The following is a 19,700-nucleotide window of genomic DNA, read 5'->3' on the forward strand; positions in this document are numbered from 1 at the left end:
CACTCCCACAGATTCTTTTGCTTTCTTGGTAGCTATTTGTATAATAAAATAAATCGTTCTCTATCTATATATCCTATGAATAAGTTTCAATGTAAAAAAACCGTACAAGAATGGTTAAAAAGAATGAACTACAATGACACTGAAAATTTTATATCAGTTTTTAAGTAATATAAATATAATTAAGACGCCAGCTATTATAATTAAGATTTATGTATTATTGTAATTTATTGTTATTGAACAAAATATGTTGACTAACCGTTATGCTATAATCACCAATTTAGATACCTAAGACACAAGTAAACAATTTTACTTAGTTTAGGTATCACCTACATTAATTTGCACTACTAACCTTAATTAAAGTAATGTAAACATAAAATAATTTCATTGTTTGCGACAATTTGGCGCATATATGTAAATAATAGGTTATTTAATAAGATTTATGTATGTATTTAGGTTAATATTTTATACAGAAATAAATTTATCTTTATCTTTATCTTTATCTTTACATATTAGTAACCTACTAATTTTCGTGTTCGATTGATCAATCATTACTAATTAGTATTAATATTCTTTACATTTCATACACCATTTCTGCCTCTGACACATGGTGAATATCGTAAATTTGACGGGGACAGGGGGGATATTTTATTATGAACAAAGTGAATCTGGCGGAGTTTCGAGTCGTTCCGACATATACTACATAATCATGCGACTCGTGCACCCGACGAAGGCAAGGGCATTCGGTATCGGTATCGGTAATCATTTGACTTGAGACGAATGATTGTGCTTGGATTCGTCTTAGGCGAATGATTTACCCATTCGAATGATTCGTATTAGTAACATTCGAAGTCGCGCATCTACTGCCAGTACTGCCACCTTATCAATTTCGGCCGCCAAACGATAATGTAGGTGAAATTACAAGCACTTGGTACTTGTCAATGTCTCATGTCTAACGGTGACGGGTGCAGTTGTACTCCACAAATCTTTGAAATTTAATGCTCTGACTGGCATGATTTAGGCACTGCAACTGTTATGGACAGGCGAGTCGCTTACCACCAGGTGCACGACTTGTTCTTTCTGTCACTTGATATCATAAAAAAAGCGCGAGAATGACCATTGCGCACAGTAATGCTTACTCCAAGTCGTGATTTTGGAAGTCTCTTAACATCACAATACATTTTTTTTTTTTCAATTTCAGGATTACCGGCCTGGATCCAGCCCGTGCTCTTTTCGAAGGCTCGTTTGCTGTACAAAGCGGGCTCGACCGTACTTGTGCCAAGTTCGTGGACATCATCCATAGCGACCCTGGCGGTTACGGTACGAGCCAGCCGGCGGGTACCGTTGACATTTGGCCCAACTTCGCTGGTACTGGTGTGTCACAGCCTGGTTGCCCTGAAGGAAGTTTTGAAATGTTCAGTTCGGATGGTAAATTATATTTCATAATTCACTTTAACGCCTAATTTTAGTTGTTTCATCATTATCAGTTTTTGCTGTTGAATTGACAATAGGCGTGTATAATACAGGAATGATTATTTGGCGCATAAAAGAGCATATTTATTGTTGTCACAATGACATATCTGAACAATCACTCATAATGTACAACACATCGTATTATGTGTAAGGCCCAGATAGGTATAAAAATCTAATAAACCAGTTTCTGATATCGGATGCGAGTAGTTCGTAACACGGTGTCATTGGAATGTTCATATCTACGTCATGGTCAAATATTGGCAACTACTTATCATGGAAAGGTTAACTAGTCACCCCTAGTAGCCTTTGCCCAAATATTTACATAAAAAGAATTGGGTAGGTTTACGGGGCTGTATGGTTTCTGTCTGTCCAAGAACCCGCCGGAGGAAGTACCAACGCCACACACATATCTACTCCAAAGCAGCACTACTTAGATCAAAGGCTAAGAAGAGTCAGAGCAATTACAGGCTCAAGACAAGATCTTACAACTTTTACAAGTAATATAGATTATTTTCCCTCTGGGCGGTACTCAACACGTCTGTGGTACTTAATCATTATAATATCCTATACCTATTTTTAACTTTTTGATAACAGATTTGTGCAGTCACGACCGCTCCTGGCGGTACTTCGTAGAAGCGCTATCCACTCCGACCTCGTTCATGGCTGCAGCAGCCCCTGGGTACAACAACTGGATCTCCAGGGACTTCAGAATCACTGACACTATTTTCTTGGGAGACTTAACAAGTACTCGGTTAGTGGTCATTTCAGTAAAATTCCATATTATTACATAGGTATGACTGCTCACATTCGGTATCTTATAGCGTGAGGACAATAGTCTACTCAGTAATACCCTATTCTATATAGGTCCGATCCCATTGGGCCGCGCGGAATCGTTTTAAGCCTTTACCGAAGGCTTGATTTGTTAAAAAAAAGGAAATTACTCCGCGAACCCAGTGAAGTGCAAAACAGGATTGTTGCGAATGCGAATGTCAGCATGTGCATCCGTGGATAATCCGCATGAATTAAAATATCCAGCTTCCGCATTGATTGATGCTGATATATGATATTTACTTCGTGACATTAATTTACAAACCATACAGAAACAGACTGCAAGCTCAAAAAGCAGGTCAGCCGTCGTTCTCACCTTTGAGAAAATTTCAGTTTATGTATAATATATATATATATATATAATTTTTTTTTATAACTAAATTATCACAAAATCATTGAAAAAATCAAATCTTTAAAAAAGATTTATCATGTAGATTCAATGAAGTTTGGTAGCAGTAGCTCCTTGTAAAAGAGTTCATCTAGGGAAGTGCAGCCACCTTACCTATTTCTGTCGCCAAGAGGTATTGTGAGCACTACGGAGTTCCGGTTTTTTTTTATAATATGAAGTGACAGGACGAACAAGTCGTGCGCCTGATGGTAAGCTACACGCCTCCTTAATACTCGCTTCCATAACAGTTGCAGTGCCACTCAGAGCTTCAAATCGCAAAGATCTGAGGGGCACTGCGCCCGTCACCCTGAGACATAAGTTGAAGTCCCATGTGCCTGTAATTTCACCAATGTTTAGTCATTTCAATTTAGTAGTTTCACCAGGTTTGAAGGGTAACGGTGCTGATGAAATTACAGGCACGTGGGAATTGTCAACTTATGTCTCAGGGTGAAGGGCGAAGTGCCCCTCAGATCTTTGCGATTAAAGTTTTAAAGTTCTGAGTTGCACTGCACAGTTATATAACAGTTTAAGGACAGGCGTGTAGCTTATTAGCGCCGAACCGACCGTGTGAGAACGAATAGCCAACGCGCTGCGTGAATGAAATATTCGACTCGGCGAGAACCGAACCGAGCTACCTCGAGTTCACAGAAAGTAGCTCGAGTTGACTCATTGTGGGAGTAGCTTGAGTTAAATAACTCGACTCGCCCATTGCTCGCGACTCGAGCGTGCTCCGAAGGTCACCGACGCACTCTATCATTCATACATATCATAATATCATAAGTATTCAGCTCGATGCGACGGCGAGGCGGGTACCGAACCGAGGTAACTCGAGTTCATGAAAAAGTAACTCGAGTTGACTTGTTCCAGGAGTAATAAATTCGAGTTAAATAACTTAACTCGCTACTATTGAGTACAACTGTTACATAACTGTTGTGATTTTCTGTTCATAGTTAGCAATTTAGAACTCTTCCTTTTTAGAATGTATCGTATGTTACAGAGCCCGTGGTAGTTATTATCTAACAACGGAATCAAAATCACCCTACGGCAAGGGCCAATCAGGGATCCTAGCTGACAATCGTGTGCGGCGCCGACGCACGCCGACCTCCAGCTTTACGCGGTGGCTGCGGTACCTCAGGTGATATTTTCGAAGGCTCGCCGGGGAGTCGGCACGGGCAGTCGGTAGAATAATCAGAACTATAGTGTGGGTTAACATTTAGTTTTGTGTGTGACATGTCCAGTAGGTATATGTATTTGAATGTTGCTCTTAAGGAAATATGACAATAAGGGCCAACGCTAACCGACGGACGGCAAGGCAGAAGTCATAAAGAAAACAAGACAAGCTACAAAATCTCGACAATCGCTGAAAAGTAGCCTGCTTGTCGGTTTTCTATCGGATACATTTCGGGAACTTTTCAATTTAGTTGCACCCTCACTTCCTGCTTCGGTCGACTAGAAGGCCGGAGTACTCCATCCTTATGTCGTTGACATACCAACCATTCGCACTAAGTGCTTTGCTTCCTCCTTTCTGATGCGTAGGAATAACGAATGACTAAGGCAAAGGATTGTAATGCACTTCGCGGCACCTGTGTTTCTCGCTATTACAATTTGGGGCTATTTAATGCTAGAGTGAATATACATTTTTTAGGCAAACCAATTCACATCGTCGCTTAACATCAAGTGAGATCGTGGCTAAGCGTGTGTCTATTGTTTGTTTAAAAAAAAATTATGTATATTTGACACACAGAGAGGAATGCCCCGCACTGTTCCGAAGTCGGTCTCAGGGCATTGCAATTTATACCTTCTTCCTATACAATAGCATAAAATATGTATTGATAAAATTAATATCCTCTGCCTTCCCATCCGCCGGTTTGCACTGGTTCTAAGTGGTCTCCTTTTATGGTCTGCCAAAAAATTAAAAATTTGAAATTAAACTTCTATTTTCGGGTCTAAATCGCGAACGTTTGTTTTTTCACAATCACAAACAAATCAACGTTTCAGTCTCTTTACTGGTCCTATGGTCATGCAAACCGCATTTACATCCGGAAAACTAGTTTTATTTTCTGTATGTAACAATTAGCAAAATTATAAAAACTTGATAAAGATTTCACTTTGCTTTGAAAGGAAATGAATATGGTTAGTAGAAAATGCTATTCAAAAAATTTAACGATTGGTATAATGGCTAGCTTTCTGTTAAAGTATTATTGAGTAAGAGTTCCTTCTGTAGTATATTGCAGAAAAATACGTTCTCCAAATTATTTTATTGCCATTAGCAGTGACATTGTAACTAGTATAGTTAATATATAGTTATTATACTCTAGGATGTACATAATTCGAGTCACCTTGCATTTTGAGTATTAAACGCCCAAAACATAAAAAAAATATTTGATCAAAAACTATTAAAAAAATTTGAAACTGGTATACGGAACGTCATTTCCACAAGTCCTTGTTGAAAATTTGTAAAATCGACGATTTTTTAATAATACGGGGTTATTATTATAAAATACTGAAATATTGCAAGACTATATCTGTGGCTCTAGTGAGAAGGAGTACAAGTCAAAAAAGACATCTTTACAAGGAAATGCAAAAAATACCTACTTAACGCATATTAATTTCATATCAAGCTTTAACTGTTTTTCGCGTCTCCCTGTAAAATTGTCTTTTTTTACTTGTACCCCTTTTCACTAGAGCCACAGATATTGCCAACATCAAAGTATAAACTTTCGTTCCATGACTCTTTACAAAACATAATAGTTTTAGCAAAAATAAAATAAGATTTTGTTGTACTGACACTTTTTAAATGTAATACGCTAGCGTCCTCCCTGACAAATCCTACCCCCGGTGTTGCGTTTTGCATCGGACTGATATTTACGCGAGCACTTTCTTTTGTTACTACAGAGTAACAAAAGAAAGGGTAATTTCCATTTAGAGCTATCTATTTATATATTTTTATTTTTGTACAATCTAATATCTGATGAATTATTAAAACACTTGTGAACAAAAGTTGTTATTTATGATGTTTGTAATATAAGTCGTGTGAGGCTGTTAGTATTTTACAAATAACCCTAATAAACATGTATAAAGAAAAGTAACTTTATAAAAAAAATCCCAACCTCTAAAGTTCCTGGAGTTACATGTATTTGCCAAGTTTCATTCAAATCGGTTACCGGAAAGTGCGCGAAACCGGATTTATCCCCTAGTTTGCCAACCTTAGAGGTGAAATATTTTCTACAAATTTAAATGGGATCAATACTGCGGATTTTGATAATTCTTTAATCCCAACAAAATTATCAAAAAAAAAAGAATTATCAAAATCGGTTCACGAAGTTATCGCGTAACATACATAAAAATACAATCGAATCGAGAATCTACTCCTTTTTGTAAAGTCGGTTCAAAATGCAAAGTGGTGCGAATTATGTATCCGGTAGCGCATATGCACACAATAAATGTTAAATAAATTATATTCAAGAAGCATGCTTAGGATTTGTTAAATATTTAAGTGAAATAAAGTGACGTGTGTACTTACCTATTATTATTCTTCCTGACTATTCCTTTTTTATCAAGAGAAAAAAATCACAGAATTACGTATGTGGAATGTGGATGTGAGTACAGGATCAACAGCGCTTCAAGTTCAAGACACTTAAGATTTAAGCTCAACTCTATACAGTTATTACTACAGTCTAAACTCCATCGCTCGATGTGATCTTGACATACAATAAAACTACTTGTTCATTATTAAATATGTATAATTTGCCGTCGCATCATTGCATCCAGAATGGTATTAATCATACAACTTTACAGGAAAAGATCGGACCATATTTCACTTGATGAGCGTACTTTTGCAAGTAAAAAAAACCATAACTAAATAAACATTTTTTATGTGGTTCGCCATATAAAATATTAGTATAATAATAATAATAATAACGGACACACTCAACATAGCCCCGCACTAGGGAAACACTGCGTCGCGGGTGCCATGGACACACACATAGACAACCACAAATTACACCCAAACTCACGAGAGAAATAAATGTAGGCCTGACAAATATTTCTCCCGGCCCGGGAATCGAAAGATAAATAAAATATATTTTATACTCGATTAAATCCGAATTTAAAATCAAATAATGTGTGAAAATCGTGAAAGTTTAAAGCAGTGTAGTCTTCACAGTGTTTCTATAGGTTAATTGTTAAGGAAGAAGTAATGGCATCGGTACCTCTAAAATAATTTTTACACGATAGATAGTTCTATATTAAAACGTTTATTTTATTTTCTCCCAACATGTACATAGAATAGATACTTAATAATCATAGGCTAACTTTGGGAGACAGGAGCTCAAACTAGGTTAGACCTGTGCTATGAGTCTCCTGGTCTCCAACAAACGCTCATGAATTGTGCCAAATTATAATGCAAATAAGTACCTATTTTATGTAATTTTTGCGAAAGCACCGACCACAATCTTTATATTTTAGTACAATTGAGTGTCCAGTAATTTAGACTAATTATGACTTAAGACAATGAATATTGTTATGTTCTGTAAAAGCAACTTTATTACAAACAATTAAAATAAACATATTCAAATAAACATATTCATATTCAGTATAGGGAACCTAACATAAACTTTTTTGGCGCGACTTTAATACTTTCGATCATCCTCTACAACATGGTCCGACCTTTATCAATCTCTGCACTGTTGACTAGTTCACTATTTTACAAATGTATACAAATCACAAATATACAGGGTGACTGGTTGAACGAAATAAATATTTAAAGAGATGAATGAGTAGCTGATACCCATCCCGAATATGTAAAAATAACACGACTATGTAAAAAAAAATATTAAACATTTTTATTTAAAGAAAATACTGGCTCTAACATTTTGTATTACTCTGCGCGTGCCACCGCGTTCGTCAAAACAAAATCTTCTGCGCATGTGCATTAGACACCCCCGCCACTACTCGTTGAAGGCCGCTTGCGCCGGCTACCCCAATCCCGCCCGCGCGTCCCGCCGTCCGCCGGGTTAGTTCGCTTACGCCCTTCTGTAAGTCAGGACGTTGTGATTTTGCGATTAAACGCACGCGCCGCCGCCGCCGCGCCGATCTTTGTTTTCCGTGATACATCGGTCTATTCAACTGTGTAATTCCGTGGAGTGCAGTGACACATAACGATGCCTTATCACTACACAAATGAGGAGTATTGGGACATGATACGGTGTTATGTTATTGGCAAATGATGTAGTTACTGGTGCTAGGGACCTGTACCGTGAAATGTTCCCTAATCGGCGAGTTCCATCCTACACTTTAATGTTTAGGACTCAATTTTCGTTTGAGGACTTTTGGGCAGTTCACTGTGCCCTCACATGCTCAAGGGCGAGGAAGGGATCCGTATCCAGTGGACTTACAAGAAGCGATTTTTGAATACTTTGAGCATGACCCACGCCGGAGTACTCGAAATGCAGCAAGACGATTCGGAGTGTCACAATGGACAGTGTGGAAACTCTTACACAGAGACGGTCTTCACCCGGACATTGTTAAGATTGCTGTAAATTTGTAAATTTAATCAAAATTAATTATTGTAAATAGGTATGATTCCATTTTTTAAATACGCCAAAAATACCAAACCATGCTCATACCTACTAGCTTAGTTTGTGTTTTACAACTGCCTAAAATATTGTGTACTTTAAAAAATAATTTATCGTAGTTTAATTGGTATTTTTGCCTGTCCTAAGCCAAAATCAAAGTATGAAGGGAAAATGGAATTATTTTTAAAACATTTTAAACGAGAGAGGCTTGACACGCGCTCGTAGCGCGGGGCGCGGCGCGGCGGCGGCGGGCGGTTCATTTTCCTAACAATCAGCTGTTCGTAGAGTAGCTCAAACGAACAGAGTATTAGTATTTGTAAAATGGTACGATATATTTTTTTTATAATGTTTTGGGGCGATATTTTTACACATTCGGGATGGGTATCAGCTACTCATTCGCCACTTTAAATATTTATTTCGTTCAACCAGTCACCCTGTATATCTAGATAGACGCCGCAAGTGTACGTACTTCGCGTGCCCAAAGTAAGTAAATTCACTTACTTGCCGCTGCTACACTTCAGAACGCGCTCGACCGTCGTAGATATTTACCAGTCGAAAACGCGAAAAATGCATAATTGTGCCATTATAAACAGCGAAAGCACCATAACTGTGGGTAAACGGGTAAACAGGGACGTTTCCTTCCACGAGCAAATGATTTTGTAATCAGAAGATGCATAACTTAGTTTAAAAACAATTATTTTGGTCTTGTACGAATTTCGAGAAAACAAATATGCAACTCAGTGTATGCCTCATGATTTGTAATACATTGCGGCTTTTACTTAGTGCGATATATTTGTGATCCCTTGTTAATACGCCATGAATATCGAACGAACGCACTTTTGCATTATGCATTCAGTTTCTGTGGTACGGCCGTTTGTACATTTTTTTGGCCAAATTTAACATTTAGTGATGTATACGTTAGGCAACAACTGTTCTCGATTCTCATCGATTTTGAAAACAAGGGGACGAAAATTATTACGACCTTAGCAATATTATAAAAATATTCTATAACTCTTTTATTATAACGTTTAGTAACGTTTCGTTTTTTTTTTCAGTTTTGTAGTATCTATTATCAGTAGTATCTGTAATTTCGATATTTTTTGCAGCACGTTGCCTCGAATGTCCGAATATAGTGAACAAATAAGTACTTGTTAATTATTACTAAGATTTAATTGCTACGAGTAATACAAAAATATATATAATGTAAAGAATTAACAGTGCGCTGTCTTTACAAAAACCTGGAGTTGGTCATATATTTGGTGTTATGAGTTCGCTGCTTTCGAGGACGAAGATGGTCTAGTTTATCCCACCTAAGATGCTATCCAAATATGCAGAGTAGCAGAGTTAGAAATCCGAGAAATAATAAACAAATAACAAAAATTTCACACGAGGCCATCATTAAGTAAGCCTCTTCTGATTAATAAGATGTTACCATATTTTGTCAGTAGTAACATTTTCATTCGTCATGCCACTCATCAATTTGATCAATTACCAACAGAAAACCATCTACTAAAATTAATTAAGACAGTCGCAAGTTCATATATTGAGGTGCGTTTTCATTATTTAAGTTAATCGATAAGATCTTCTATTACAAAAAGATGTTATATAATAAGCTCATTTTACTGGACGTACAATAGTTTTAATATTTGAAGTCGATTAAAAAGTAAAGTCACAATTTTTTTTAAAGTAAAATAAGGGACTAAACTATCTTATTCTAGTATTTTTCTACTATATTAATATTACGACTACTTGTAATCAACAAATACTTGAACAAAAATTATTCTATTTAGAATCGATTATCGATCGAAAAACACTTAGTTGGCGCTTCTACGCTTCAGAACAAGGACGAAGGTGGTCTAGTTTATCCCACCAAAGATGCTATCCAAATATGCAGAGTAGGAGAGTTACAAATCCGAGAAATAATGATCAAATCACAAAAACTTTACACGCGGCCGACATTAAGTAAACCTTAAATTACTTTAGTAAGATTTTAGATATTTTGTCAGTAGTAACATTTTCAGTTGTCTTACCATTCACCAATTTGATCAATCACCGACTGAAAACCATCTAGTAAATTTAATGAAGGCAGTAGCAAGTTCATATATTGACGTGCGTTTTCATTATTTAAGTCAATAGATATGATCTTCTATTACAAAAAAACAGTTATATAATAAGCTTATATTACTTTAAGGACAATAATTTTAATATTTGAAGTTGATTAAAAATGAAAGTTTAAATTATTAAGTAATCAAATTTTTTTTAAATAACTTTTAATAAAGGACATAACTATCTTGTTTTGCTATTTTTCTACTGTATTAATATTTCACGACTACTTGTAATTAACGAATACTTGAATCGATTAATTGAATGGAATACGTGTATTCCGTTCAATCAATCGATTTAGCGCGGAAGGAGGTTTCCCATCACTAAATAGTTCTTGTGACGTCATGGTGGATACATAAAATGTCGCACGCTCGGTTTTCATACAAATTGCTGTACTTGCGGCGTCTATCTAGATATATTTCTGTGAAACAAATCCTTAACAACAGGTCTTAACAACTTGGGATGTTTTACTCGTACCCCTTTTCACTAGAGCCACAGATATATCACCAGCTTAACTTATAAATAACAAAGTACAAACGCCAACAGTCAGAAATCATTAATGTATTGAAGTTAATGGCGCGTTTACACGGGGTCGACTGACGCCTTCGATAGACTACTTCGTCTCGCCGGAGAAGGGGCAAACGACTCACTGTTTACGCAGTGTCAACTGCCGCCTCTTCGACAAGCGATGGATGGAGCAGTATAATGGAGTTGGCAGCTGATTTTAATTTTAATACTTCCAAAAAGGTCCTCTCTACTCAACCCCTTAAAAATATCGCAGTCCTTTCGAGGTCACTTTCCATAGAGAAGCATTAGTAGTTACTGCATACTCTGTCTGAGTAAACACTTAATACTGACTTTTATAGAATCCTTCAATTTCTTTTAAAAAAATATAAAATATAATCACAATTTGTCTTCTTATGATCCGGTCAAATCCAGTTTATACCGGTAACATGGACATTGTTTTTAAGAGTCTTTATACTAAATGTAAGACATCTATGCGAAGCAATGTTCTCTCATTTCACATCTATCTCATTTTTATACTGTCTGTCGTATTATTCGGCAAGTTCCAGTAAAATTTAGTTTAAACTGGTCATATCCGGTACGTTCCGGTCGAAAGTTCATTTGACGAAATTCGTGATATTATAATCGCACTGTTAAATACCTATGCTACGCAGGTGAAGTGGTGTAGAACCGTTTCATCGTGGAATCGATATCGACTACTGCGCTACGAACCTCGTGTGTTGCAGCACCTATGGACTCGAACGTAGTTGCTAGTCGATCGATTGCTTGCGCCTGGGTGAAAAATCAACATTAAAATATATATATATTAGTTACGTCATGGACCAATAAATCAAGAAGTCTATTAATAACTATACAAGACGGCGTACTCAGGTATTTAGTACCTATTGGTGCACTAGATGTCGCGACTAGTACCAAATAGCTATTTTTGTAACTAATTTGTTTTACATTCATCATCATCATATCAGCCGGAAGACGTCCACTACTGAACATGGGCCTCCCCCATTGACTTACAAATAAATGGACGACCGGTCTAATACAAAAACCACGAAAAAAATGTCCCAAGTCAACCTCTTCGAAATTTAAATTGTAATGTCATCGCAGTATCGCGCTGTCAGTCGAACAAATGAAGACTAAAGCGGAGTTTGGCGCTCTGTATACGATTTTAGCGCCTTACAAGTGCGGACCCGACGTCCATATAATTGTAAGTCAATGGCCTCCCCCAAAGATTTCCAGACCATCCGATCCGTCCTAATTTTGTTTTACATTAACGAGCTGCAATACATCAATGATACTCGAATTTCCAGTGATAACAAATAAATCAACTAGATGGCGCTTATTGCGCAGATTTTTATGAATACTGCCGGTTATTTATTTATTTAAAATTAATTGCACACAAAACAGTACAAATGGTCGACTTAATGCCATTACGCATTCTCTACCAGTCAACCAGAGAGCTGGGTTCAAAATAATTAACAGGGGTGCATAACATGATAATTAAAACAGATAGGATGAAGTTTGTAAACAATTATGATATATAGAATAAAGCACATAATATTATATGACTAACTATATACTTATATAAGCAATCTATTTACACATAAATACATAATATATAATACATACATACATATATATATATTTAATATAGAATGTCAGATTAATGGGATGTAGATTGAGACTCCAATATAAAATCGCGGATTAATAGATTGAAAGTTAGTTTATTGGGCGCTTTTCGAATATGAGGCGGTAGAGCGTTCCAGTGTCGTATTGCCTGAAGAACAAATGAGTTAGAGAGAAAACCAGCACGGTGAGAAGGAATGAAATTGAATTGAATTAAATAAAAATTAGAGTCAATTTGCTGTCTGAGCGAAGATTGCGATTAAGGGATGCACTCAAATATTGAAATTTACATTTCAAATATTCGGGTGCACATTTATCATTAATGATAAAGAGCGGAAAGTATTCTCAAATCACAACGCTGGCGAATCGTAAGCCACTTCAGCTCATTGCGACATGCGGACACGTGATCAAATTTTCGAAGTCCATAAATAAAGCGAAATTATTATTTTATTTTGTTTACGATTAGCGCCATCTACCCATATTAGCAAGCATTAACTTTTAAATTCGTTTGTAACACACAATGCCATCTATATCAATATAATAGAACGTATCAACGCATAATAATAAATATAACATATTAAGAGGAATAATTGATATCCAAGGCCATCTAATATATACTATTTCCAGGCTATTGACCAGCGCAATCTAGATATAGATGGGATTTTGACCTTTTTCAGAGTTGCAATCTGGAGTATGGAGATTAGCTGTCGTTTTGAGTTAATGGCCCATGCTTAATGTTCGTTTGCAGTTGTTACTAGGGTGTCCAGGTAAAAACAAATCTAGAAGTAGGTTTCCAGACCTTATAGGCTAGTCATTTAAATTCATTTAGTAGCAGTAGAGCTCCTTGTGAAAGAGTTCGTCCAGGGAAGTACTGCCACCTTACCTATTTCTGCCGCCAAGCAGTAATGTAAGCATTACTGTGTTCCGGTTTTGAAAGGTAAGGGTGAAATTACACTTGGGACTTGTCAACTGTGTCTCAGGGTGACGGGCGCAATGGAAGTGCCCCTCAGGTCTTTGCGATCTATACCTCTGAGTGGCACTGCAACTGTTATGGTGGACAGGCGTGTAGATTACCATCAGTCGCACGATCTAGCTCATCACGTCACTTGACATTATAAAAAAAAAACTTGATATTTTAATCATGTTCTTTATTAAATCAAAATATAAAATAAAAAATTATTTATGAGTTATTTTTTACGTTTTTATAGAGGGCACGTACGACATAATAAGCATTTGATATAATTTCAGATAGAGAGGACGTCATTTTATTATTGTTCTTCAGCTTGCACAGATTATACCAAGCTCTACTCTACAGTGTTGCTATATCCGTCTAAACAGAATAAAAAATACTGTTGATTCAGGAGATTTTTAACTATTAGCGCCCAGTTCATCGAGTATTCGACGTAAGTAAGTTTTCGACGTGCGGTAACCGCCCATTTATCACGCTTTCACGTATATTAATGGCGAATCTGAATTATGTTTACTAGGCAACATTTAAATGTCTTGGAATAATAAAACCGTTAATAACCAACAATTCAAACAAATGTTACGTAACTAGAAAAAAGTCGACAACCTCTGGAATTGGGAAATAACCTTTCTCCCACTGGACAACCACTACCCTCATTCTCATAAGTCATGTGGGACACAAATTGGCACTGTACGGTTAGCCTCATAAACTGATGTTCATTATATGATCAGGCTTGGTTATAGAGTATCAACATTATCGTTACGGAATAACTTTTATACATACATAATTAAATAATTGGAATAAAATAATAATTTGTTTTAATACAAACCTGAAGGTGCGAGGCTTCGGCGAGTCGTTCCATCGCTTGCGAGCTGGCGTTAGATGCGAGCGCCAACTGCGACAGCGCAGACGCCTGGGCGCTCATTACTTTTACCTGGAGAAGTATTATTTATGATTTATTCTTTTTTATTCTTTATTTATTTATCTATTAACAATTATTGAATGGCTAAATATATTTTATCTATACACATATCTTAAACCCTCTGTGATGTGTTCGTAAACCGCAAATTAAGACCACCATAAAGATAAACTGTTTTGTTAGATCAAATTTCTTACCTTGAAAATGTCATTATTAAAATTATTACTAAAGGTAATATTCAAATATTTTTTAAGTAAAATTTCTCCACCAATTTGTTATTAGTACATTATGATACAAGTGTGCTAAGTTGGTCATTACTCATTACACACGAGGCGTTATTACTCGCGCGAGCCGCAGGCGAGCGCGATAAGAAAGCCGAGAGTGTAATGATCAAAGCACACGTGTTTCATACGACGTTTTTCAACACATTTGCGAGGAAAATGAAACAAACTTGAGTAAAATGGAAATGAAAAATAGCTTTATTTGGCATTAATTATACAGATACACTGAATACTATATTAAGCTCACGTTAATGTAAATAATATTATTCTATTCTATACTATATCTATCAATAGCAATTAATTAAGAGTCTCCAAAGCCTATCAAAGTCATTGTATCTTGATTTTATCAAAAATGTAGTTATTTAAATTTAATTATTAAAACAATTGTTAAATGTACAATTTTCAAAATGGTAACGTGCAGTTTTGTTAGGCATTTGAACCGTCTGTGTGATATTATTTGTTACTATTTCATTATTGTCTTCTTGCGTAAAAGTCGGTGATACGGGTTCATTGTGTACAAATATGGATGAAAGTGGTGGTGGTTCATTTAAAGACTCAGAAATAGACAACCTAGGTAACAAATAACTTGTATCACGGGAGGTGGATGGCTGCGGTTCAGGACACATCTTCTTAACCTGGGGCTCCAGATTTATAGGGTGGGTTATTTGAGTACATATGTTGGACTTATTTCGAACTGAATCTTCAACATAAGACTCAGCAACTGTGCTAGATCGCCAGCCACCATGACGCTTTAAAGTAAGCAAATTAGCTCCCGAGTCAGCTAGCAATGTAGCTGATGTTCTTCGGAAACTATGCCCAGTGTATAAATCCGGGTCGGGTAGATTTAAAAACTTGGCAATTTCTTTAGGCATTGCACCAAATTTATTAATGCCTATTGGCTGAGCCACGCATCTACCCTTCTGGTAGTTTTGAAAAAACCGATCGGATTTTGCCTTATCTGTCCTAAGCGCTTCGTACTTTTTTACTATGTCGTAAAATGGACCGTGAATGGCAAACGATCTCGGTACCTTATTTTTAGTGTTGTTAATTTTAATCAAAAGCATTTGGCCATGAGTTTCTACGTCTTTTGCCGTTACTTCGCTTAGTTCTTGGCGTCTACACGCGCCAGTGACACCAAATATCATTGCAACCTGTAAAGAAATTAAAAATATAGGTATTTTCGCAAATATAATACAAGAAAAATGAAAACATAAAAAAATTAAGGTTTAATACGATCAACTGACCTTTGTTGCTAAATACTGATAATCGGGGGCTTCTTTTAAAAACTTTTCGACGTCAGTTGGCGAAAGTACCTTCGATTTTCTTGCAACATACCCATCAGAGCGTCTCTTTAAAAATGCCGTCAGATTTGAATAGTTTTTTATGTCTATGTTATTCTTGTTCTTTACTGTGGTCTTTAACATAGAATAAATGCACCAGAGCGAGCTGGGCTTAAACCTATTCGCCAGTTCATTAAAATAGGCAAGAAAAACATTTTCTGAAAACGAAGACGCTTTTTTGTTGGTTTTCCATTGTATAAAAGTTTCTTGCAGCCATGTATTTTTCTCTGGATTTCGAAGGTAATAAACTGTCACTTGCGTTTTGTGCCTCTGTGAGGATTTCGGGCGGTGTTAAATCCATCAAAATGTTTTCTTCCGTGCTTGAGCAGGACATTTTAAACACCTAGGTAATTATCTAACACACAGCGTATATAAATGTTTCGAACGTATCAATGGAAATTGGCGCGCAGAGTTATTTTTTCTGCGCCTGGCGCCGCGGCGCGGATATGCGCGCGCAGGTGCTTCGGCAATAATGAGACTTAGGTGAAATTCCTAAACAGCCAATGCGAAATAATATAAATATGTCCTTATTTCACTCAAATTCGTGTAAAATATTATCCAAAATAAGTAATTTTATTCAATTAAAGTTTTATAGGTGTATATTGTGTATGTTTTTCTATATTTATCACATCAAATAAGAAATATAAATTTATTAATAAAAATATTATTTGTAAGGTAAGACTACACAACCGTATTAAACAGAAATAAAAAAAAAAACTGTGACCCTGTTTGTTTGGGATTACTGTCATTGTAATTTGAATCTTATAATATGTAGGTTAGAGCTGTTTTTTTAATAGACCAAGTTAATTTAAAGACATAACCCGGATAATTTAAGAATGCATAGTTTTAATACATAGGCCTTGTTGTGAGATACATCTTAATCCGGTTAAGCCTATACTTATTACACACACGTTTTGTAATATAATTACAAACGCGTGTTCAATAGCTAGGTTTATGAGCCTAAAAGCGATACAATAAGAAGCCCGTTACGAGCAAATGTGTTGAAAAATTATTAATACAAAGATAAAACACTCAGAAAAAAAATCCATCGATCTGGCCGGATTTGGACCGACGGCGACGTCTTCTAGCATACCGTACCAAACGCTATACCAACTAAGCAACTAATTCATTGTATTTAAATTTTTATTGAATTGATATTAATAATTATAACAAACTAGTGGAGTAATTTCACATAAAAAAACACTACACTTGAAATCATATTTAGTAGCTGTTGACCTCTTTGTGAGAGTTCATTCAATGTGTGCATTACTGCGATTCGGTTTTAAAGGGTACTGGTGAAATTACAGGCACGTGGGACTTGTCAACTTACATCTGTGCCTCTTCGATATTTGCGGTTTAAGCAGCACTGCAACAATTAGACAGGCATGTCGCTCACCACCAGGCGCACAACTTGTCGTCCAGTCACTTGATATTATAAAAAAAACTTCCAACCGACCTCTATTTCAATATATTACATACTAATTTCTCCATAACAGCCATCTGTCTTTCCTCAAAGTCCATCATAGGCTCTTCGAACACATGCACCGGCTCCGACTCGACATGGTTCTGATCCATACTGTCCTCATTGAAGAAGCTCTCTTCCATAAACGATTCTTGCTTCACTGAACTTCTTGTTTCTGGAAGGTGGAAATTTACAATCTCTTTATTTATAACAATTTGGAAGTAGATTTGTATTTTTAACCGACTTCAAAAAAGGAGGAGGTTCTCAATTCGACTGTATGCTGTTTTTTTTTGTATGTATGTTACGCGATAACTCCGGTATTTGTGAACCGATTTTCATGATTCTTTTTTTGTTGGAAAGGGGGTACTTCCATAGTGGTCCCATTTCATTTTGAAGAAAATCATCCACCTCGAAGGGTGGCTGTTCACGCATGAATATTCATTTTCATAAATAGCGCCTAACATTAATTTAGGAGCAATTACTTTAATGGTTGATTTTGCTATTTCTCCAATTCAAGGCGTTTTTCTCTCGATATACTTTGAGTAGTGAGAACCGATTTTTATTATCTCCAGTGTCAAGTCCTGTATAGTGGCGAACTAGGAGATATTTCAATAAAACTTAGCAAATAGACGTAATTCCACGTACTTTTGAGGTCGGTTTTTTTAGTACTCTGTACTGAGATTATTTTATTATTATAAGGGACAAACCCCAGCCTATATCTAGTCCCCTGATGATAAAGGGAAGGCAGAATCAAATCGCGCAATTCCCTCGCACACTCTCCGTGATATTTCCTGTACAATACAGATGAGCTGGCAACTTTACGGCGCGCGGCGGTGCTCAAGGCTCCGCAGATTGACATTACTAATTCCGAGTCACCTATAAGCCTCTTGACACGCTTATATTATAGACAAATTATTATTGCAGAGTTGGAAAACTAATCAGCGCGGCTGTTATATGAAATGTAATGCAAAGTTTGGATTTTTTTGGCAACAGAGACAAGCATTTCCTGCAATAACAATAGGCTTTGTTTTTGTCTAACAAACACTTACTAGGTGTATCATTAACCAAGAAAAGGTCCCAAATCTTTCTCTCGATGTTGGAACATAGGGTATTAGGATCTCCTCCACCTGACTGCACTTTTTGTCTCACTGTTGATTTCTTATCCGCCCAATACTGGAAGTTTGAAATATAAAAAAAAACAAATTAAGAACAGTATTGTAATTTCAAGTACCTGTTCAGCAAAAAGGGAAGGTTTTGAATTTATAATTTTCAGTTTCAGAGACAATGTCTGTGTGATAATCCGTTGACATAATTGTATTGACTTGTTGGGACAATCACTGTATAAACTAAAATATAAAAACTATTCCGTCAACCGTGACCATGGGACCTGTAAAGGGCCCGAAACGTCGGTTTGTTTGAAAAAACAAATATACGCAATTTAAATGCGGAAAAATAGTTTCATTTCCTATATATAAAATAATTTTTTATTACCTACGAAAAAGCATCCAAATATAAAATAATTAGCATCATACCCAGTAAGAGCAAATCTGATCCGGACAAGCTGGATATACCATTTAAGGGAGTTTGTTTTGTATCATTTAAGTAATATTGTAGAAAAAAAAATACAGTGGGTTATACCACTTTTGCGCTAATAGCCTCAGTCGTGTGTTAATACTGTGATAATTTTTAGCATTGAGCAAGATGAATTGTTTTAATTAAAAATGGCCAGGTTAAAGGAACAAACATTAAAGGGAGTGTGAGAGACTGGAGGTGGCAAGAGACTGTAGTGATATGTATGCATACAATAGAATGATTATATCAACGGGTCCTAGGCAAAACCTATTAAGACTTACTTAAGATTATATGTATTCATATGTAAACAAATGTGTATATCATTAATTTATTTAGTGTATTTATTTAATGAAGTAGCATTCAATTTCTTTATTTATTTATTTTTAATGCCAACCCAAAAATCAACTTCCTCTCAGTTTTTCAAAGGATAGTTGGAAGAAAACCCTTCAAGGGATAAGCTAGCCTTTGTACACTAATATTTTAAATTGTTTCTTAAAATATGTAATTTACTTTGTGGTATGTACAATAAAGTGTTTAAATAAATAAGACTGAATTTTCATAAAATGTGTTCTATACATATAACACATACAATATGCTTTTCATGCGCTTTTCTATGGTGAAACCTCATAAACAGATTTGTGAGTGTAAC

At 36.1% G+C, this 19,700-nt stretch overlaps 2 protein-coding genes across 4 annotated transcripts in view; one reads left to right on the forward strand and one right to left on the reverse strand.

The window, feature by feature from the left end:
- Positions 1–4,944, forward strand: part of LOC113227047 (phospholipase A1-like) — a 32,444-nt gene extending 27,500 nt beyond the window's left edge. Inside the window, exons 5-8 of one of the 2 annotated variants that reach the window (XM_026459918.1) lie at positions 1,199–1,425; positions 2,065–2,221; positions 3,684–3,836; positions 3,999–4,944. In XM_026459918.1, coding sequence (XP_026315703.1) covers positions 1,199–1,425; positions 2,065–2,221; positions 3,684–3,825 — 526 coding nt within the window. In that variant the 3' untranslated portion in view covers positions 3,826–3,836; positions 3,999–4,944. Of the gene's footprint in view, positions 1–1,198; positions 1,426–2,064; positions 2,222–3,683 lie in introns of both variants that reach the window. The other variant, XM_026459917.1, reaches the window with a different exon arrangement.
- Positions 4,945–10,676: 5,732 nt separating this feature from the next.
- The window catches only part of LOC113226759, a 10,241-nt gene continuing 1,217 nt past the window's right edge, over positions 10,677–19,700 (reverse strand). The window contains exons 3-6 of one of the 2 annotated variants that reach the window (XM_026459487.1): positions 18,529–18,652; positions 17,497–17,654; positions 14,307–14,411; positions 10,677–11,661 (exon numbers count right to left, since the gene is read on the reverse strand). In XM_026459487.1, the coding sequence (XP_026315272.1) occupies positions 11,536–11,661; positions 14,307–14,411; positions 17,497–17,654; positions 18,529–18,652 (513 nt within the window). In that variant the 3' untranslated portion in view covers positions 10,677–11,535. Of the gene's footprint in view, positions 11,662–13,744; positions 13,841–14,306; positions 14,412–17,496; positions 17,655–18,528; positions 18,653–19,700 lie in introns of those variants that run through there. The other variant, XM_026459488.1, reaches the window with a different exon arrangement.

Source organism: Hyposmocoma kahamanoa, unplaced genomic scaffold (genome assembly GCF_003589595.1).
Source record: "Hyposmocoma kahamanoa isolate Upper Pololo Valley unplaced genomic scaffold, ASM358959v1 202, whole genome shotgun sequence".
Taxonomy (NCBI): domain Eukaryota; kingdom Metazoa; phylum Arthropoda; class Insecta; order Lepidoptera; family Cosmopterigidae; genus Hyposmocoma; species Hyposmocoma kahamanoa.